The 23,491-nt window shown below is 37.5% G+C and overlaps 2 protein-coding genes across 2 annotated transcripts in view; one reads left to right on the forward strand and one right to left on the reverse strand.

Moving 5' to 3' along the window:
* The window catches only part of THOC1 (THO complex subunit 1), a 50,305-nt gene extending 40,353 nt beyond the window's left edge, over nt 1–9,952 (forward strand). The window contains exons 18-21 of the mRNA XM_024580583.3: nt 3,431–3,514; nt 8,092–8,239; nt 8,990–9,065; nt 9,558–9,952. Coding sequence (XP_024436351.1) covers nt 3,431–3,514; nt 8,092–8,239; nt 8,990–9,065; nt 9,558–9,853 — 604 coding nt within the window. The 3' untranslated portion in view covers nt 9,854–9,952. The remainder of the gene's footprint in view (nt 1–3,430; nt 3,515–8,091; nt 8,240–8,989; nt 9,066–9,557) is intronic.
* Nucleotides 9,953–12,083: 2,131 nt separating this feature from the next.
* The window catches only part of USP14 (ubiquitin specific peptidase 14), a 54,568-nt gene continuing 43,160 nt past the window's right edge, over nt 12,084–23,491 (reverse strand). Inside the window, exons 11-16 of the mRNA XM_024580581.4 lie at nt 21,324–21,389; nt 21,079–21,171; nt 19,466–19,594; nt 13,935–13,995; nt 13,455–13,562; nt 12,084–12,818 (exon numbers count right to left, since the gene is read on the reverse strand). Of these exons, the coding sequence (XP_024436349.1) occupies nt 12,667–12,818; nt 13,455–13,562; nt 13,935–13,995; nt 19,466–19,594; nt 21,079–21,171; nt 21,324–21,389 (609 nt within the window). The 3' untranslated portion in view covers nt 12,084–12,666. The remainder of the gene's footprint in view (nt 12,819–13,454; nt 13,563–13,934; nt 13,996–19,465; nt 19,595–21,078; nt 21,172–21,323; nt 21,390–23,491) is intronic.

Consider the following 23,491-nt stretch of genomic DNA (forward strand, 5'->3'; position numbering starts at 1 on the left):
AAGAAACACTCACCCAGACCGGTAGGAGGGGCAGAGACGGGCAGCCGGGGCAGAGAGGACTCATAGCAAGGCGGCGGCTGGCAGACCCAGCCAGGTGGCGGATGGTGGAACGGGGCAGGCAGGCCAGACTGCTGCTGGCAGACCCCACGACCCCACATTCACACGCAGATAAACCAGGAGGAACAGCGGGGGAACAAAGCAGACCGCGCAACCCAGGCCTCCAGCACAGGGAAATAAAGCCTCAAACCTGATTGAAAACACCCGTGGGGGTTGAGGCAGCAGCAGGAGAAATTCCCAGCCTCACAGGAGAGGTTGTTGGAGAGACCCGTATGGGCCTAGAGTGTGCACAAGCCCACACACTCAGGAATCAGCACCAGAGGGGCCCAATTTGATTGTGGGTAGCGGGGGGAAGTGACTGAAATCCGGCAGAGAGTGGAGTAAGCACCATTACTCTCTCTCGGACCCTCCCCCACGTACAGCGTCACAGCACAGGGACCAGCGTTACCCCGCCCTGGTGAACACCTAAGGCTCTGCCCCTTTACGTAACAGGTGCGCCAAGACAAAAAAAAAAAAAAAAATGGCCCAAATGAACAGATGAAACTTCCAGAAAAAATACAACTAAGCAACAAAGAGCCAACCTATCAGATACACAGTTCAAAACACTGGTAATCAGGAAACTCACAGAATTGGTTGAATTTGGTTGCAAATTAGATGAAAAAATGAAGGCTATGCTAAGAGAAACAAAGGAAAATGTACTGGGAACAAATAGTGATGGGTAGGAAACCGGGACTCAAATCAACAGTGTGGACCAGAAGGAAGAAAGAAACATCCAACCAGAAAAGAATGAAGAAACAAGAATTCAAAAAAATGAGGACAGGCTTAGGAACCTCCAGGACATCTTGAAACATTCCAACATCTGAATTATAGGGGTACCAGAATGAGAAGAGGAAGAACAAAAAATTGAAAACTTATGTGAACAAATAATGAAGGAGAACTTCCCCAATCTGGCAAAGGAAATAGACTTCCAGGAAGCTCAGAGAGTCCCAAAGAAGCTGGACCCAAGGAGGAACACACCAAGGCACATCATAATTACATTACCCAAGATGAAAGAGAAGGAGAGAATATTAGAAGCAGCGAGAGAAAGAGACACAGTTACATACAAAGGAGTTCCCATAAGACTGTCAGCTGATTTCTCCAAAGAGACCTTACAGGCAAGAAGGGGCTGGAAAGAAGTATTCCAAGTCATAAAAGGCAAGGACCTACATCCAAGACTACTGTATCCAGCAAAGCTATCATTTAGAATGGAAAGGCAGATACAGTGCTTCTCAGATAAGGTCAAGTTAAAGGAGTTCATCATCAACAAGCCCTTATCATATGAAATGTTAAATGATTTATTTAAGAAAAAGAAGATAAAAAATATGAACAGTAAAAATGACAGCCAACTCACAGTTAGTAACAACCACACCTAAAACAAAAACAAAAGCAAACTAAGCAAACAACTAGAACAGGAACAGAACCACAGAAATGGAGATCACATGGAAGGTTATCAACAGGGGAGTGGGAGGGGGAGAGAGGGGGGAAGGTACAGAGAATAAGTAGCATAAATGGTAGGTAGAAAATAGACAGGGGGAGGGTAAGAATAGTGTAGGAAATGGAGAAGCCAAAGAACTTATAAGTATGACCCATGGACATGAACTATAGGGGGGGAATGTGGGAGGGAGGGGGTGGGCAGGATGGAGTGGAGTGAAGGGGGGAAAATGGGACAACTGTAATAGCATAATCAATAAATATATTAATAAAAAATACATATCCAATTACCTGGTAAGCGGACTGCATGATATATAGTAGATGATATATACTACTCACAAATACATGAATCATTGAACATATACCTCATTTCATATTAACTGGGGCTTTTGTTTAGACATTGGATGTCCTCTTTTTTGTGGATTATAAATATTTTTCTGTTGCTCTTCTATTATTTTCTGCTGCACAAAGGGCCTACTGTTTTAACATAATTAGAAAAAATCTTTTGACTAGTTATTGATATACACATATGGATGGGGAGGTGTTAATTTTAAGGTGTATATATTAAAAAAATAATAAAGCTGTCAAATTGAATGCAGAAACAATGTGTAAGCTGCAAGGATTGCTATGCAAAGACATTGATAAATACAAATAAATCTCATCAGGGATTCATTGTACAAAACAGTTATATTACTCTTTGGGAGTTATCAAAAAGGTGGAACTAACCTACTTGATAAAAAGTGCCATAAGGAGTGATGACAATTAAAGAATTACAGATGAAGATAGAGATAATAACTAGACTTCAAGTAAAGCATATTTGCTAAGTTGAGGAAAAAGTAAATATAGAAAATTAAAGCAATCAAATAAAAGATAAATCAGGGTTGTAGACAGGTCCAAGCAGAATTCCATTAATGGAAAATTTGAAGAATCAAACAATATATATATTTACTTTTTTTAAAAAAGCATGTGAACGATAAATGCCCAATTCTAATGAATGGCTACCTATGGGGAGAGAAAGAGAATGAGATTAGGGAGGAGTGCATGGTCCCACTCAACTGTATTTGTAGTGTTTGGAACTCTACGCTGATAGGTAGGGCAGAACTCTGGGATATTCATTACAAAACTAGCAAATGGGTCCAAACACCTATGAATGATAGCCTGGTTGGGATTGTAGTGTGAGCCCTGTTTTGTCTAGTGTGACGTCCAGAGGAAAACGGTGATGGCAACCTCACAAGCAACCTTGTAAGCCTGTAATGTTTGTTCACCAGTTACAGAGCATGTTATTGTCAGGAAAGTCCTAAGATTTGGTGCTTGATTTTTCTTTAGAGAGCCTATTTTTCTTGTTTTATTCAAAGATGTCTTCTGATCAGATCCTTAGATCTTACTTAAATGACTCTGTCTCAAAATTTTATTTCTAAAATCAAATTCAAGAAGATGCAGTTAAAAACCAACTATGCTACCATCACACCTATCTAAAGTAAGCTCAAAGTTAAACTCTGGAAACTCAGTGTGCCTGGTTATTAGTTTTGGTTTAATTCTGGTTTAAAGGAAAAAAATCCATGAATGGGGACATAACATGAATTTTCCACCTTGCTGAAGAAATGTAAATGCTAGTAAGCTGCCCTCTGTGACTAGTACCATCGTGATGCATGACAGTGTATGATACAGTGTGTGGACATTACACAGTGCGTCGTAGATAATGCACCAGACTGCCACACTGCCCGCTTTGTGTTCCCCTTGGTGAAGTTGTTTTGAGTCATTCACTTCCTTAAAACGAGAAGCTCCTAAGTAATCTGTTAAGTCAAGTGTGGTAACAGTAGTTAGAATTTTTGATTGCCTGCCACCATTTTATGAGTATTTAGTAAGAACACGTGATCCTCACTAATTATTTTTTAACATGCAGGGAATATATGCCAACTTTGGAGGAATTCTTTGAGGAAGCCATTGAACAGGCAGACCCTGAAAGCATGGTTGAAAATGAATATAAGTAAGTAATGTTTCTCATTAGCTCATTTTCTCCAACATTTATACTAGACTACTTATTAAGTACTTTTCCTCCTGGGTGAGTTTATGTACCAAGTTCACATTATTACATATCTGATTTCAATGACCATTCCCATGGACTTACCAAGCAGGATTTAAATATCACGCTTGTTTCAAAAAATCAGAAAAATCCCCTTGAGCCTACGTCTCCAACTATTAGCTCTTTCTGTGTTCCCTTTCAAATCACAGTATAGGCATACCTCGGTTTATTGTCCTTCACTCTATTACACTTAACAAGTGTCAGGTGTTTTTAAATTACAACTCGGTTTATTGCCAGATTCACTTTTTGCATTGTCTTCGAGGTATGGCTGTATCTCCCAACAGTTGCTGTTGATTGCTGCTTTCTATTCCTTACCTCCCATTGTCCTCAGCCCACTCCTGCTGGGCTGTCTCCCTGTCAAATATCTCTTAATCAAGGTCACCTTTTTTTTTGACCTCTCAGCAGCATTCCCCAGTTGCTCTCTCCCTGTTAGGTAACATTTTTCTCTCTTGACATCCATGAAATTACAAGTTCCTACTGTTTTTCCTTTTGTCTCACCACTTCTCAATCTCCATTCCTGGCTTTCCAATCCTTTGCCTAACTCTAGAATTGTGGAGTAACTTCGGGTCTCAGTCTCAGATTCTTCAACTGGATTTTCTCAGTGACACACAGCCCCCATGGCTTTGAATAGGCCTTACGGTGTGTGATTTAAGGGTAAGGTCCGTCTTGTCAGAGGGCCTAGGTTCCATTCCTCAGACTCACTACTACTTAACTGACTAGGCTGCTTGGGCTAATTTAACCCCTCTGCTCGTTTCCTCATCTGTGAAATACAAATAGTACCCATTTCACAATTATTCTGAGGATTAAGATGATTTATGTACTTTGAAACATGTATGATACTTAGCACTGCAAAAGAATGCTCTGACCAGTTCTAGTCAATTCTCCATGCATCAGCCAGTGATCTCTAAATCCACAAGGCAGGTCTAGCTACCTCTCCAATCACATCTCTCTGCTGTACCCATAAAGCCCTGTTCCTGTTCAACTCAAAAGGCATTTCTACCTCAGGACCTTTGTACTTGTTTGCATGAAACTTCCCTCGTGGTAATCCCATGGCTTGCTTGCATGTCAGCTGTCATCTTAAATACTGAGCAGCTTTACCTGACCAAGCTCTTCCCCTTTCCCTCTGTAATGCAGCCCTGTTTGGTCTGAAATTCTCATGTTTCTCATCCTTACCACTATCTGAAATTGTCTTATACCTTGTGTGTCAGTAATGATGCCTGGCAACATATTCCTCATTTACTTTATCAGTTACTTCTTAAGCACTTACCTTATATAACTCTAAGGTAGAAACTATTCTTACCTCCATTTTGCTGTTAAGGAAATTAAGGCAGAGGGTAAATAATTTACTGAAGTTCTCAGCTAGTTGGCGGCAGAGCCAGGAAAATCACATTGGCCTCAGGGGCTCTGCTCGAAGCAGTGCTGCAGTGCCTCAATGCTCAGGGTGAACTTACCATCTCGACTCCTGAATGCCCAGCTCAACAGTATTTGTTAAGGAATGAATATTGCCAGGTAAGATTAGGTAGGTTTTTCTTTTAAAGTGATAGCCCTGTAAGATTAGTTTAAGAACTTGGATGGTATGGATCTCTGAAGAATAAGGAAGTTTATATGTATAATTTGAAAGGGAATAAAATGCTTAAAAGATTCAAGTTGTTTAAAAAGAAATGCATGAGAGAGAAACGCTCATAACCGTTTAGGCAAAGCCGTTGCTAATCTAACAATTTGGCGGGGAGGGGATTTCCAGATGACTTGCAAAAACTCCTGCAGCTTGCCTGTTTCAGGAACTTTGTGATTTCCCTGAGGTTTCCATTTCTCACCTTCCTGGGAACCACCTGTTACTCCTTTTCTTCATTAGAGAACAGTTCCTGGACTCTATTCTCGGCATCACTGCTTACTCTGTTGGCTATTGGATAGCTGTCTTGTAGTTTTGGAGCCATTTTTATTCATTGAGATTGGACTGAACAAATTAAAGTTTAGGCATTACGTAATTAGGAAACCAAATATTGATGAAATTAACATAATGGAAACTGTTGAGCCTTATAGTCTGGAACTCACACCTGTAAGTGACATTGCCAGTATGGTTATCAACTCCCTAAACATGGTGAACCTATTATGAATTCATCTCTTTTTCCCTAAATAACTAAGTAGATGATTTCAGTCCTGCATGTATACATGCATCTATCCAGTACTGGACACATACTAATTGGCTTTTTAAAATTAAATACATATAAGCTGCTGTTGTTGTCCTTCTTCTTCTTCTTGTCTTAAAGGCTTGGACATGGTTTTATTCTAATATATTTTATTGATTATGCCATTACAGTTGTCCCATTTTTCCCCCTTCACTCCACTCTGCTCTGCACACCCCCTCCCACCCACATCCCCCCTCCCTTTAGTTCATGTTCATGGGTCATACATACAAGCTCTTTGGCTTCTACATTTCCTACACTATTAACTTCCCCCTGTTTTCTACCCACCATTTATGCTACTTATTCTCTGTACCTTCCCCCCCTTTCTCCCCCTCCAATTCCCTCACTGTTAACCCTCCATGTGATCTCCATTTCTGTGGTTCTGTTTCTGTTCTAGTTGTTTGCTTAGTTTGCTTTTGTTTTTGTTTTAGGTGTGGTTGTTACTGTGAGTTTGCTGTCACTTTTACTGTTCATATTTTTGATCTTCTTTTTCTTAGATAAATCCCTTTAACATTTCATATAATAAGGGCTTGGAGATGATGAATTGCTTTAACTTGACCTTATCTGAGAAGCACTGTATCTGCCCTTCCATTCTAAATGATAGCTTTGCTGCATAGAGCAATCTTGGATGTAGGTCCTTGCCTTTTATGACTTGGAATAATTCTTTCCAGCTCCTTCTTGCCTATAAGGTCTCTTTGGAGAAATCAGCTGACAGTCTTATGGGAACTCCTTTGTATGTAACTGTGTCTCTTTCTCTCGCTGCTTCTAATATTCTCTCCTTCTCTTTCATCTTGGGTAATGTAATCAGGATGTGCCTTGGTGTGTTCCTCCTTGGGTCCAGCTTCTTTGGGACTCTCTGAGCTTCCTGGACTTCCTGGAAGTCTATTTCCTTTGCCAGATTGGGGAAGTTCTCCATTATTTGTTCAAATAAGATTTCATTTTTTTGTTCTTCCTCTTCTCCTTCTGGTACCCCTATAATTCGGGTGTTGGAATGTTTAAAGATGTCCTGGAGGTTCCTAAGCCTGTCCTCATTTTTTTGAATTCTTGTTTCTTCATTCTTTTCTGGTTGGATGTTTCTTTCTTCCTTCTGGTCCACACTGTTGAGTCCCGGTTTCCTTCCCATCACTATTGGTTCCCTGTACATTTTCCTTTGTTTCTCTTAGCATAGCCTTCATCTAATTTGCAACCAAATTCAACCAATTCTGTGAGCTTCCTGATTACCAGTGTTTTGAACTGTGTATCTGGTAGGTTGGCTGTGTCTTTGTTGCTTAGTTGTATTTTTTCTAGAGCTTTAATCTGTTCTTTCATTTGGGTTTTTTTGTTTTTTTGGTTTTTTTTGTCTTGGTGCACCTGTTACCTAAAGGGGCACAGCCTTAGGTATTCATGGGGTGGGGCAACCCATGTCACTGTGCTGTGACATTTTATGTGGGGAAGTGGTCTGAGGGGGGAAAACGGCGCTTACTCCACTCTCTGCCAGATTTCAGTCACTTCTTCCGCTATCCACAAGCAAAGTGGGCCCTTCTGGTGCTGATTCCCATTTGTGGGGGGTTTGTATACATTCTGGGACCCTGTGGGTCTCTCCAATGAACTTTCCTGTGAAGTTAGGAGTTTCTCATGCAGCTGCATCAACTCGCAAGGGGTTTTCAGTCAGAGGTTTGAGGCTTTTATTTCCCCCCCCCCCCCCGCACTGGAGCCCTGGGGTTGCATGGTCTGTTTTGCTCCCCTTTGTTCCTCCTGGTTTATATGCGCATGAATGTGGTACCGCTGGGTCTGCCAACCGCAGCATTGCAGGATCCACCAGCTGCTCCTTGCCAGCCAGCTGCAGCCTTGCCCAACCCACTCCACAATCTGCCACCTTGCTGGGTCCTCCAGCCACCACCTTGCCATGAGTCCTCTCCGCCTAGCTGCGTGTCTCCACCCCTCCTACCAGTCTGGATGAATGCATCTTCTTTAACTCCTTGGTTGTCGGACTTCCATACAGTTCAATTTTCTGTCAGTTCTGGTTGTTTTTTGTTTTTAAATTGTTGTCCTTCCTTTGTTTGTGCAAGGAGGCACAGTGTATCTACCTACGCCTCCATCTTGGCCGGAAGTCCAAATACATATAAAGTTTTAAAATGCCTCTGCAGACTCTGTTGGTTTCTATTCTAAGTGAACTGTACAGATTCTTTATTAACATGATCAAAATGAAAATATGGTGCAGAGGCTACTCACAGAATTTCACATGGTAAGTTACATTAACTAGAAGGGAATAGAGAAGTAAAAAACTATACATGGTAAGATCAACATCTCTTTTTATAGGGCTGTGAACAATTCAAACTATGGTTGGAGAGCCCTGAGATTACTAGCACGGAGAAGCCCTCACTTCTTCCAGCCAACCAACCAGCAGTTCAAAAGTTTGCCAGAGTATCTTGAAAACATGGTAATAAAGCTAGCCAAGGAATTACCAGTAAGTATTACAGATCAGTATTTTAACACCCCTTAGTTGATGTTATCTTCTTTAAACTATCGTTACTTGAGCAGAGCTGATTTTAGAGTTGATCATATGAAAAAAATCTACAAACTCCCATGTTTTAGAATGAGGAAAAATGAATTTGAGGATACATTTTACAGGAAGTACATAAAACTGATCAACTATAATTATTTTTATACCGCTTGCAATATAATGTAAATCTGTAATATTTTTGGGTAAACTATTACCATTTTTCCTGTTTGTTGGTGCATTATATTGTCTTTTATCAAAAACAGGGTAGTAGTAAGCAACTTGCCCTTTCTTTGCTCTTTTCTAATAAAATTTTTTCATTTCATTGCTACAGTATGGTACTAACTGTACATAAAACCTAATAAAATCATCAAAAAAATTTTAAGGACACAGTTGCTCAACAACCCGTCTTTCCTAGACCATTGTTTCTACTGTTACTATATGGCAGGGATTTGAAAATCATTATACCATCCTTTTTACTGGCTCCTTTTCTCAGGTTGCGGGGGGCAAAGGGAGTCTTTCCAACTTTCAGGTCTTCCCCATCATCTACTCCTTCAGATTAACACTGTCTCATTTGTGATGCTTTCCTGGCATTCACATTTAACACTCTCCGGGGTAAAATTCTGGACCCTGAATTTAGAATGTCAATCACACTTACAGATGTATCCCCAATTATTTTAGAAGTTGTCATTCTTTTAATCGTCTTACTCATTTTAGCCTCCTTCTGAAGAAATAAAAACAGGTGAGGATGAAGATGAGGAAGATAATGATGCTTTACTGAAGGAAAATGAAAGTAAGAATTGAATTTTCTTGGTTATTTTACAAAATTGGGAAAGATTGTGATTGTTGAGAGGCACGTTATTTAATTTGACATACTTCTGAACTTCTACAGTGTATCTCAGCTGTTTCTTATAGTGAGGAAGGTAAACACTGCTTGACAACTTAAAATATTACCTTTTCTACAATAAAATTGAAAGTGATGGGAAAGTACATCTGAAGGTTAATTCTTGTGGGGAGTAGAGGGGGACAGCTGGTTTCAGAGAGAACCTTCGTAATTATAATAGAGGCAACAGCTTTAGCTTTGATGTATTGATTTCCTAATGATCATGATTGTAAGTGCAGTATACAGTCCATGGAAAATATAAAAAGGAATTGTTTTACTTTTGAAATAAAGCATATTAAAGGGGATTAATATATCACTGGTCCCCTATCTTCCCATTTCTGTTGTATGCTTTGTACATGTCCTTGTACTTTGTACATAATTTACTTTTCCTGTGTTATCTAGGCCCTGATGTTCGGAGAGACAAACCTGTGACGGGGGAACAAATAGAGACATTTGCCAACAAACTGGGTGAACAATGGAAGATTCTGGCTCCCTACTTGGAAATGAAAGACTCGGAAATTAGACAGATTGAGTGTGACAGCGAAGACATGAAGATGAGAGCTAGGCAGTTACTAGTTGCCTGGCAAGATCAAGAGGGAGTACATGCGACGCCCGAGAACCTGATTAACGCCCTGCATAAGTCTGGATTGAGTGACCTTGTAGAGAGTCTAACTAATGACAACGAGACAAATAGTTAGCTTTTTTTTTTTTATTAAAACTGTGATAAGATTTTGTTACCAAGCAGCATTTGATAAGAGGTCCACTGGTTTTGGTAAACAATAAACATTTTTATAACAGTTGTTGTACAGTTGGCTGGTGCTCCAAGAACAACAGAACACACATTGGCTCTTGATAACTGACCTCAGGGTTTGGGGAGGAGGGTGGAGTAGATTGGGAAAATGGCCAAAATTAAGTGACCTCAATCAAGGTCATGATATATTTTTGTTAAATAAATTAAATATATTCATAATGAAGTCAGTAAGTGATATTTAGGGGCATGATGTTTCCCAAAATACAATATGAAAATTAGTTTCTGCATGCCATTAGTAGTTGTAAATTTTAACCTGCTATTCTGAAACTCCCAGAATAAGACTTTCTGAAACCATATGACTGCTCTAGTCTCACTCATGCTTTAAAGCAGAGGATCAGCAAGCAATGGTCCATTCACCACCTGGTTTTATAAGTAAAATTTCATCAGCACACAGCCGTGCTAATTTTTTAGGTATTCTCTATGGCTTCTTTCCTGATACAACAGCAAGGTAGTTGCAACAAAGATGTTACAGCCTGCAAAGCTTAAAACATTTACTATCTGGCCCACTACAGAAAATGTTTGTTGACCCACAACTTTAAAAGAAATGGGGTAAAGTCTAAAACCTAGTTCTTTTAGCCTTACAAAAATTATTTAACCTCTCAAGTCATTAAAATAGGGATGCATACCTCAGGGATTATTGTGAAGTTCAAAAGAGATGTAAGTGAAAGCACCCTATAAACAGCAAAGTACTATATAGTAATGGTTGGAGAAAGAAGCATCTACTTTTCCTGTTCCCATGTATGCATTACCCTTTTGGGGTCTAAGATTAGGTTACCATTGTTTCTTAAGTGCATATTACACTATAATTGTTCTTGCTTGGGCTTAACTTCACTAGCAAGTCCCACAGTATGCAGCACAGCGTATGAGACACACTCATGAGCCAAGCCATTTTCTTGCCGTCTCTCAAAGACCTTATATGCAAGGCTGAATCCTAAAACAGCCTCATTAGTTTAAAACAGCACTAGTAGAAGTCCAATTTCTTATACTTAAAATATCTTTGGAATAATGCTTTTTTGGATCAGATAAAATGGAATCGTTTAATAATGACAATTAATTACAATTTCACAATTCCATATAAGGCTTGTATGCTGTTCTAAACCTACCTCACCTGATCTCTACTAGCTACAGCATCCTGCAAATCAGAAAATCTAAATTTTAATTGCTAAATTATGTCATCAAATTTATTCAGGCCAAATAAGTAAAAGAACTGCAAAATTACAAGCATCACACTAATATATATGAAAACATCACAATTCTTAGTCTCATTTTCCCCCTTCTATTCTGCACCCTCCCCCAAAGCAAAGGAATTAAAGATTGCCAAAAATTAAAGGAATTAAAGATTAGCTGAAAAAGCTATTTACAAATAAGTCCTTTAAATGCTTATTTTTTACCCCTAGTGTTCTCAGATTATATCACACTGACCATTATTCTCTAGGAATCTTCTAGTTTTCAGTGCTGTGCTCTGCAGTGCATTAAACGAGCATAAGCAAAGATGAGATTTCATGATAATCCCCAAAACTTAATTATAAATACCCAACTCAAGAAAAATCAGAGACCAATGAGGTAATATTCTATCACATCTAACAATCAAGGTTCCTAAGAAAAGATGAACTAATTGGAATATATTAACCTACCATACTGAAATACCGCATACTTTGGTATTTCTACCTCCACTTTAAAATTTGATATTAGTGAAACACACGTGAAGATTTTGGGAACTGACAGGAGTACAAAAATAAAAAACTGAGCCAAGGAACAGATGTGACTGATAACATCGCTGCATTCTGCATTCAGAGAACTCCACTGCTCTTAAACTTTGTATTTCCTTTTAAACAACAGAATGCTAGCAGGCAAAAGGTCATGTTTTTAAATGGATGCTTAACAGCAGAGAAACTAACCAGGATTAACATCAGAACTTCAGCCAACTCAACAGACAAAAGACTTGAGGTAAAAAACTGTTAATCCCTTTTTTTTATTATTAAATATCCCCATTTTCTAAAAATAAGCAACCAGAGCCTGTCAACATGTTTTAAGGTTGATTACTACAAAACCATTGCAAAGTTAAACATACAAACCATAGTACGTAAGAGACACAGTAATAAATGTATAATCAAATGTACTATTGATCACAATTTATTTTTAAAGTCATGAACAGCCAGCAACAATCAGGCTGGACAAATACTTGATTGGACCCATGTTTCCATGGGATATGGACAGCAGCACTGAGATACAATGAGAACAATACTTCTTTTCCATCTTCCTGGCAAAATTTGTTAGATAAGGCAAAGGATGGACAGCTACTGAATTACCTGTGGTTTGAACCATGCAAGAACAACAACAAATAACAGAGTAATAGGTGTGCAATAAACATCTCATTGCTGAATCTTGAACTGAAAAAGGCAGGAAAAATTATCACAGAAGGTAATGGTTGAAAGGCATTTCAACTAAGAATTTTTAAAAATTAAGGAATAAATTTCTTAAAAATGTCTTCCTGCCACCTTTATACAGGGCAGCACATTCCAAAGGCAATTTTCTCTCTTCTGTAATTTTTTAGGTTGATACAGAGTGGTCTGCTTCTACCCTGTTTCGTATGAGGGGAAATAAAACCACTTACATATCTTCCTCTAAAGTTCTGGATTATAAAAATGATCAACAAATAACATTTATTTCACACCTAGGCATAAACAGCTGAAATGAAGATTACTGTTCACTTTCCTCTTCCATTATTTCAACCTTGCGAGGCCCATAGAGTAAAACGTAAGCTATATGCCAGTCTCCACCACCAGAAAGCCGCAAAATATCTTCTGGCGTCACAATGCTGACCTTATCATCATCAAACTTAATCCATTCATCTAAAGAACAAGAGAGGAAAATGAAATTAAAATCATACACAATTTTTCCAGAGTTCCACTTCAAAAAAGGTACTAATTTTATGTACAGCAATATTCTGTCTACCATATCAGTAGTTCTCAAAGCATGACCCAGGAGTACTCAGGTTCAAGACCATTACAGGAGTTCTATGAAGGTTACAACTGTTTTCATAACACCACTAAGGCATTAAATGCCTTTACCCCTCATTCTCTCAAGTATGCTTTGGAATTTTCCAGAAGCTACATGATGTGTGTGATAAAGCAAGAGACGGAATGCAGAAACAATTAGGAGACTTCCTGTCTCCTATTAAGCCAGACAAGATTTACAAAAATGTAAATCAATACCATTTCTTGCTAGTGTTTCTGTATTGGAAAACAGTTATTTTTATTTTTAAAATGTTATTTATGTCATTTTTAAATGAATTTACTTCTCTGTTTTAATTTCTAGTAAATAAATTAATCCTCGTAAACAAAAGCTCTTCGGAAAAGTCTTCAATAATTAAGAATGTAAAGGGGTTCTGAGACCAAAAAGTATGAGAACCACTGTGCTAAAGAATTTATATTAAACGAATTGTTGAAATAATATGTAACAATTGAAAAAAATAATAGAATCTTTACCTTGTTTCCTTTTCACCCATGATACATAATGACCTGAAGAGCTAGACCTTCCCTGATGTGTTAGCACTGCTTGTAAATCATAGTATCCACAATTATTGGAGCCGATGTCTACAGAAAGATATGAATCCATTAATATTAGACAAATAAACAGACGTGCTTTCTACAGCCAGGGAACAAGAACAATTCTGAAGTTAAGCCTAGACAAGCACATTGCTCTATTATTAGAATCCAGTAAGACACTACTGTTCAATCAAAGTTAAGGCTTCATGAAAGATGTTTTAAGACATTTGGTATCATTCATAGAACTCTATGCTAGTAAGATTGACTTTTTTGTTGTATGTCACATTGAGATAAATTATACTTCAAGAAACCTTTTTTAAAGCATAGAATCTAAAAGAAAGATGTGGCAGGACAGTAATTTCACCTTAAAACACACACACACACACACAATACATCAACTGAAATGAAGATCTCACTTACCATCAGCAAAAGAAAAAGGTTCATACTTAACTTCTTTCTGGGGGCTACTCTTTGTGTCACTCTGAAGGAGAAAAAAGTTTAATTTTTAATCATGGTACCAAAAATAAAATTTGCATTATCAGTGAGTACATGTTTCCCCAGGATGTGAAAGTCGAGAGTTCCTATGAAAACCTTCATAAGCCAAACTGGCATGAATAAACTGAAGAGGATCCCCTTGCTTTCAGAAAGTTCACATTACGCCATTTCGCTTTTACAAAAAGCAAAAGACCTACATTAATATGGTAATGGATTTTTTCATAAAAGGAAAATTCCTCTTCATATTTCTTTCAGTTAGCTAAAACAGGTTTTTCATAGATGCAAAGTGACATAAAGCAAACTTCGGAAAGTGGTGGATACTGTATTCGTTTTCACAAATACTATCTACAATCCAAGCATTGAGGCAAAAAAAAAGACAAAATATGGCCTGCCTTACCAATGACTAAAATGATACAACAACAGTTAACAAAATTAGAAACCCAAAGATCCTACACCTTAACAACATACAATCTCGTATGTACAATAACAACAGGCCCTCTGGTTATAGCACCAAAGGTAAGCCACCGAAGCCCACCAGTGGAGACAGCAGTATAGATCAACAGTGCTCTAGAGTTGTAAAGGGAAACCCAATTCTATAATTTCATTTTACCAAAATATGGTATCATCAAACCACATAAATTAAAAAAAGTTTTTAAGCTGCCTCAAAAGACACGTTAAATTACAGCAACTAATACTAAATCTATTAAGCCACGGCCACCTGCTACTTTAGCTCAAATAAACTGAAGTATTTACACCTATATGAAAAGAGGCATGATTTACTACTACTTTAGACAAGGATCTTTGGGGGACTCCCTGCATCAACCCACTTCCATGTGCAATACAAAAAAAAATTAACTTGTCTAAGGCATATGGGCAAAAGTTTTGGAAAACTATAATGGTAATGAAGACAATACAAGCAGTTTAAAGATAGCTAGACAAGAAGTCAAAGGATCTTATCACAAAAAAATACAATTAAGTCAACTATTCCTTTTTATACACAGATGACCCTTGAACAACACAGGTTTGAATTGCCTGAGTCCACTTATACACATTTTGTTTTCCAATTGACCTGCACAGTTCAAACTAGCATTGTTCACTGTCAGCTGACGGTTGGGAATCTGTGCGGAGGACCAGCTTAAGTTACACATGCATTTCTGACCATGTGGGTGGTCAACACCCCTGATCCCCACACTGTTCAAGGGCCAACTGTATATAATGTATAATGTAATACCTACAGCAACCACAAAAAGAGCTATACAAAGAAATACATTATATACATAAATCAAATTAGAATTCTAAAAAATTGTTCAAGCAACCTATAAGGCGGCAAAAATAAGAAAAAAATAGACGATAAAACATTTAAATACTAACAAATCAATAATTACACTAAGTGTAAATGGTCTAAATACACCAATAAAAAGAGGTTAACAGTGGGTTAAAAAACATGATCCAAATATATTCTATTTATAAGAAACTCTCTTCAAATATAACTGGAAAATTTAAAGTAAAATGATAGCAAAAGATAGATCATGTAAAGGTAACAGCAGTGGTTTAATATTAATATCAGATAAAGTAGACTTCAGAGCAAAGGAAACTACCAAGGACAGAGAGGAATATTTCATTTTAATAAAAAGTTCATTCCACCAAGACGACAAGCAATCCTAAATGTGGATGCTCCAAATAACAGCTACAAAACATGCAAAGTGAAAGCTGACAGAACTGAATAGAGAAACATACAAATCCACAATTTTACTTGAAGACTTTCACCACTCCTCCCTCAGTAACTGACAGAACTAGACCAAAAAACAGCAAGCTTCCAGGAAAATGCATCACCATCAACAAGCTGGATCCAGTCATCATCTGCAGAACACTCAACACCAGAAACACGCATTCTTTCCCACGCCATGGAATACACACCAAGATGGATCACACCCTGAGGCATCTCATGGAAACCTCAACGAATTTTTAAAAATTTAACACGAGTATGTTCTCTCACTACAGTGGAATCAAACTAGAAAACAGAAACGTAACAGAAAAATTTCCTAATACTTGGAAACTAAGCAAGATACTTTAAAAAAATTCAAGATCAAAGGGAAATTCAAGGACAAAATATAAGGAACAGAATGAAAATAAAAGTACAGTATAATGAAATTTGTAGGACACATTGAAAGCACTGCTGAGAGAAATTTATAGCTCTCAATGCATATGTCAGAAGAGAGAAAAGTCTTAAATAAAAACTAAGTTTCTTTACCTTAAGAACCTACCCAAAGGAAGCAGAAGGAATGAGTAGAAATTAATAGAATTACACACAAAAAAAAAATAATAGAGAAAAATCAATGAAACAAAGAGCCAGTTCTCTTAAAGATCAATAAAACTGACAATCCTCTAGCCAAACAAAGAAAATAAAATGACACAATTACCAATATCAGGAATGAAATGGGAGAGAGAGCACTACACCTGCAGACATCAAAATAATAATACACTGAATTCTAGAGATGACCCCATACATAAAATCAATAGGTTAGATATATCAAGTCCATAAAAACACAAACTATAAAAAAGATTATTTGAGCAGCCCATAACTATAAAAAAAGTTGAATCTGTAATTTAAAAACTCCTGAAAAAGAAACCTCCAGGCCCACACTGTTTCACCACAGTTCTACCAAACAATTGAAGAAAATTAACACCCATTCTCCCAATCTCTTTCCAAAAAGGAAAAGGAAAACAAGAAACAGCTAATAAACAGTTCAGCAAAGTAGAAAATATAAGATCAACAATGAATAACCCAAAATGAAATTAAGAAAGCAATAAAATTGACAAAAGCATCAAGAAAAAATATACTTAGGAATACATTTAACCAAAGTATAAGACTTCTACACTAAAATCTACAAAACATTGTTAAAAAAATTAAAGACCTAAGTAAATAGACCTATCAAATTCATGGATTTCAAGACTTAATTTAATACTATTAAAATAGCAAGACTCCCCACCCTGACTGTTGGGCATCCTGCAAACTAAAAGGTCACAGGTTATATTCCCAGTAAGGTCACATGCCTGGGTTGCAGACCAGGTTCCCAGTTGGGGGCATGTGAGAGGCAAATGATCGATGTTTCTCTCCCTCTCTTTCTTCCTTCCTTCCCCTCTCTCTAAAATGAAAAATCTGAAAAAAATAAAAACAAAAACAAAATGGCACAATTCCCCAAAGTGATCTAGATTCAATGCAATCCCTAGCAAAATTCCAAATGCTTATTTTGAAAAAATGGACAATCTGATCCTAAAATAAATATGGAAATACAAGGGCTTAGAAAAGCCAAAACAACATTGAGAAGAACAAAGTTAGAAGGTCCATACTTTGCTACAGTCCTTATTATAAAACTACACTAATGAAGACTGTGGTACTAGCAAAAGGACATAGCAACCAGTGGAATAAAAGTAAGAATCCAGAAATACACATCTATGACCAACTGACTCTCTACAAAGGTTTCAAGAGCATTCAATGGTCAAAAGAATAGTCCTTTCAACAAATAGTGCTGTAACTGAATCTGGACCTGTACCTCGTCCCACATACAAAAATTAGGATCAAAGACCTAAATGGAAAAATTAAAACTATAAAAATTTTAGAAGAAACATAGGCATAATTCTTCATGGCCTTTGGTGAGGCAATGGTTTCTTAGACATAACACCAAAAGCAAGAGCAACCAGAGAAAAAAAAACAGATTTAATTACATCAAAATTAAAAACTTTCCCTCTGCAAAATACACTGTTAAGAGGATGAAAAGGCAAAATTATAGGCTGGGAGAAAATATTTGGCAACCATATATACGACAAAGGACCAGTATCTAGAATGTAAAGAACTCTCAAAATTCAAGAGTAAAAACAGCACAATTTGAAAATGGGTAGAAGACATGAAGACACATTTCACCAGAGAGGAGATACAGATAAACATATGAAAACATGTTCAACATCTCAGCCGTTGGGGAAATGCAAAGTAAAACCACAATCAGATATCACTGCAAACCAATTCAAATGGCTAAAATAAAGAAGCGATACCACCAAATTCAATGCAGCAAAGAGGGATTAATCACGTACTTCTGATGAAAACCTAAATTGGAACAGCCACTATGGAAAACATTTGATAGTTTCTTAAAAAACTAAATACATGACTACCATGCAATATAGAAATTACATTCCTGGGTATTTATTCCACTTAAATGAAGATTTAGGTTTACAGTATAACTGGTACATCAGTTCTATAGCAGACTTATTCATAATAGACAAACTGGAAACAATTCAGCTGCCTTTCAATGGGTTAATGGTTAAGCAAACTGGTATATCCATGTCCACATGAAATACTATTCAGCAATAAAAAGAAGGAACTATTGCTACATGAAACAAGCTGGATTAGTCTCCAGAGAACTACACTGAGTGAGAAAGGTCAATCCCTAAGGTTACATAATGTACGATTCCCTTCATATAACTTTCTTGAAATAACGAAATTATAGAAATGGAGAACAGGCTAGTGGTTGCTAGGAATTAAGGAGAGGGCACGGGCAGAAGGAATGCAGGTTTGACTACAAAGGGGCAGCACAATCTGTGTGGTGATAGAAACGGACTGCATCCAGACTGCATCTATGTTATTAATATCCTGGTTGCAATAATGTCTTGTAATTTTGCAAGACGTTACCACAGGGAAAACGGGGTTAAAGGTTCTCAGGATCTCTTTGTGTTATTTCTTATAATTGCATGTGATTTAGTTCTTATAATTATGATTCTACAATTATCTCAGAATAAAGTTTAAATTTTAAAAAATTCCTTTACACACACACACAAATGGTAATCCACAGAAGAATTTAAAGTTTGACATATTACAATATCACAAATGAAAATCTTTGTAACCAGGAAGTATCTTTTTCATTTGAAAAAAATCAACATATAATAATTTAGTTGTACTTTATCTGAACCCAAAATACAATCTGTTAAATATAAAGTTGATACAGTTATAAACGTAGGAGTTACCGGCATACCAGCAGCACTTACTAAAAAATACAACTCAGCAGTCACAGTGGGCATAAATGAATCGGTATTCTGTACCACCACTTCCATCTAAAAAATGGAGATAACTTCATGCCTTCCAAGGAAAATAATAAAATACACTGATAATACTAGGCAAGATTCTATGTGAAGTGCTTTGAGGAGATAAACAGAAAAGGAATCTAAGGGCAGATTATAAGAATATATTATTCTACTGTAAAGAACCCTTGCCATAACTAGAGTTCTTTTTCTTATGCTAAAATATACCTGAAACTTTAAAGGCTTGCACCAATATGTTGAATTTGTATATAAGCTAAATAAAATATAGCTCATCAACTTTTTACAGTAAATTAACAATGCAAAGTAACTGTTGAAGATTAAAGATTAAAATGTTAAGATTAAAAAACCAGCAATTAAGAACCTACTGTCTTTGTCTGCTGATTCACTTTTTTATCTTCCAGATCCTTGAATTTTGATCGAAAAGAGATCATTTTCTCTTGAAGTTCTGGTGTACACAGTTCATACACATCCAACATAAGAGGAAATTTAACATCCTATATACAAGTCAAAGAAAAATAATGTGTAAACAGACTTACAAAGGTAGACATTTAAAATATCGCACATTCCTTACTAGTTTTTTTAAAGATTTTATTTATTGAAAGAGAGGGGAAGGGAGGGAGAAAGAGGGGGAAAGAACATAGATATAAAAGAGATATATCAATCAGTTGCCTCTTGCACACCCCCACCCTGGGGACCTGGCCCATAACCCAGGCATGTGCCCCGACTGGGAAAGTAACCGGCAATCTTTCACTTTGCAGGCCAGCACTCAGTCCTCTGAGCCACACCAGCCAGGACTCTATCACACTTTTAAAGTAATGTTTTCATAATTCACCTAAAGTTGAAAATGAAATCTGGAAATCACTTAGAAATCTATGCAGCTGAAAATATCCCAGTGCTCATTTTTCAATCTGGTCATAATTTTAAGGTAAGAAAATCTTTTAACTTTTTTTCCATTAAACATTTTAACCCATGAAATTGACCACAGAGCAGTTATCAAAGTTTATAAGAAAAACACGCATTTTAGACACATTAGACCAGTTGCTGTGAAAATAATGGAGACCTAAAACCAGCAATGATGTCAACTTACAAATGGGGTCATTTTTTACTGTAATTTGAAATACAACTTTACATATAAACAATACTGATAGAGTTCAATAACTAATATTAATATATGAAGTTAACACTAGTGGACACTTCAACTACAGTTAACCTTCAAATATAACACGAAGTATATCTGAAAACAAACTATGAATTTCAGCTCAATAAGCTAGCACTATATATACCTCTCCCAAAGGATCAGGGACCCTGGATATGGAGCAGAGCTACAGTTCAAAAAAACAGCTACACCGTGAGGCTGGCTCCTAAATCAACAGACTACAACTTAAGTACTCTTTGGGTACCAATAACTTAGCACTCCTTTCAGCAGGAAGAAAACACTGCCTAGAACAGAGCGCAGTGTATCATGCCGGAGTTGAGGGTCTGATCTAGAGCAATGTTTCTGGGGACTAGAGGACATCCACGAGAATTATCCGAAAATCTTTTCCAAAATGTAACTTCAGGCCCAACTTAATCAGAATCTGGAGAAGTCGGGCATGTACATAAACTTAAAATAAAAAGGACAATAGATAATTCCAATACTCATCTTGGTTAACAACCACTAGTCTAATGTTAATAACTTCCCTATTTACAGTATTTCAAAGAAAGTTTAGCTATCCCTAAGAGAATAAAAAAACCTACTGTAAGTAAGGGATTGTTTTCAAAGAATAATTTTTTATTACACTAAGAAGTTCATTACTGCCTTGGCTGGGTAAGTCAGTTGGTTGGAGCATAGTCCCTCTACAACAAAGCTGCAGGTCCAATCCCTGGTCAGGGCCCACACAAGAATCAACCAATGAAGGCGTACATAGTGGAACAACAAATCAATGTTTCCCTCTCTCTAAAAATCAACAAATAAAAAAATGAAAAGTTCATTACTAACCTTAAGAACTTTAGCATTCACAGATTCTTTCTCTTTATAAAAAAATCGAACCATCTGAATAGTCAAGTAAGCAGGCAGTCGGCTTATCTTGGACTGAGAAGAGACAATACAAAGAAATCGTATTATATGAAAGCAAGCAAGTTTTTCATCCCTTGATTTGGTTAAAACAAAGACTGGGCAACATTAATTAACTGAAAAACTTTTAACAAAATGGAATTCAATTTGAAAAACAATGCACAACTTACTGATTTGATATACAAAGCATTTCTTTGCAATGTTGGTGACTGCTTGGTGATTTCTTCCTGAAGTCGCTAAAAAACAACATAACAGAATACCGAACATTAGTTTCTAAAATTTTTTTCCACAGTATAAAATCACACCTTTAATTCTTTTAAAAATTAGCCCTACTTAACAGACAATGCACAAGGTCTGTCCGGAAAAAGTCCAGCCACTGTTAATATAACGAGAACAGTTTGCATGAGGCCAATGTAAACTGGCAGCCAAGGGGAGTGGAGTGGAATGCACATGCGTGAACAATGACTTCTTCACTGTACTAGTCAGTGGAGATGGTAGACACACCATGGAGCGAGCATGTGTACTGTGTGGCCGGTGCATTTAAAATGATGGAGTGAGTAGAGACAGGAATCTGCATCAAATTTTGCATTAAGCGTGAACATTCCTCCACAGAAACTATTCAGATGATTCATTCAGAAGGCTTTCCAGGGCAATGTAATGAGTGCAGCACAAATAAAAGTGTGGCACAAACGTTTCAAAGATGGTTGAGAATCTGTTGAAAGTGATGCAGGTTCTGAAGGCCTGCAATAAGCAGAAGACCTGAGAATGTTGAACCTTTTAGGGCCTGCAATTAACAAAGATCAGCAACAGACAGTGCGAGAGCTAGAAGCTGATCTGGGCATTCCAGAAACTACTGTGTCCAAGATTTTGGCGCAGGGATCTGGCACGAAATGTGTTGTCGCAAAATTCGTTCCTTGGCTTCTGTTACTAGAGCAGAAGGAACACCGTGCTTCAGTTGCTAATGACTTGATTCAAACCACCTACCAATGAACCAGATTTCCTTAAGGAGGTCATAACTTGAGATGAGTAGTGTGGGTCTATGGCCAGAAACCGAGTCGTAGTCATCCCAGTGGAAGTCACCTGGTTCTCCATGGCCAAGGAAAGCCCAGCAAAGTTACAGCAAGACCTAGACCATGTTAACTGTGTTTTGGGATTGGGAAGGTGTTGCCCATCACGAGTATGCCCCTCCAGACCAAACAGTTAATAAGAAGTGCTACCTCAATGTTCTCTGTAGGTTGACAGCTGCATATGACAAAAATGGCTGCAGCTATGGGCAACTGGTGATTGGCAGCTTCCTCACAACACACCCACTCAGGCATCATATCTCGTGCAGAGTGTTTTGGCGAAATATCAAATCGCCCAGTTTACTCAGTCCCTCTACAGCCCAGATTTGGCGCCCTGCAACTTCTGGTATTTCCCAAAACTAAAATCACCTTTGAAAGGGAAAAACTTTCAGACCATTGATGAGATTCAGGAAAATGTAACTGGGAAGCTGGTAGTGATTCCAACAAAGGATTTTGTAGAGTGTTTTGAACAGTGGAAGTGATGCTGGGAGAACTGTGAGAGGTCCAAAGGTGCCTACTTTGAAGGGGACTGAGCCGTCACTGTCTTATGTACAATGTTTCTTGTACGTTGTATCTTCTTCAATAAATGCCTCTATTTTTCACAGTACATGGCTGGATACTTTCTGGGCAGACCTCATACATCAGTGGATTTATATATCACTGAGAAATAATCTATATGAAGACAATGTGGGAACACTTTTATTTTTAGAGATGGTTCAGGTTTGTTTTTTTTTATATTCTATTTATTTTCAGAGAGGGGGAAGGGAAGGAGAAAGATGGATAGAAACACTGATGTGAGAAACATCAATCAGTTGTCTCTCATACATATACATCCTGACCTGGGACCAAACCCACAACCTAGGCAAATGTCTTGACCGGGAATCAAACTGGCGACCTTTTGCTCTGCGGAACAAAGCCCAAGCAACTGAGCCACACAGGTCAGGGCTATGGTTCAGTTCTTACAGGGCATCAGAAGGCATCAAAAAATTTACTCTGGTGTGAACTCGCTGGAATATAAACACAAATAATGTTTAAAGCTTTTAAATTATGACCCAAATGTGACTCAGATTCTGAGAATCTATAGTGCATATTATATAACATAAGATAGCCTTTTATGGTATTCCCTACTCATGGTTTATTAGAATATTTATATTACAGAAAAATTAAGAGAATGCAAGAAATACTAGTTCTTTACACCTGATGTATAAAAGCCTTCCAGAACCAATCAGTTATTATTAAATTTGAGAAAAGTCGTAACAAAAAACCCTGTTAAT

Source organism: Desmodus rotundus, chromosome 10 (assembly GCF_022682495.2).
Source record: "Desmodus rotundus isolate HL8 chromosome 10, HLdesRot8A.1, whole genome shotgun sequence".
Lineage (NCBI taxonomy): Eukaryota > Metazoa > Chordata > Mammalia > Chiroptera > Phyllostomidae > Desmodus > Desmodus rotundus.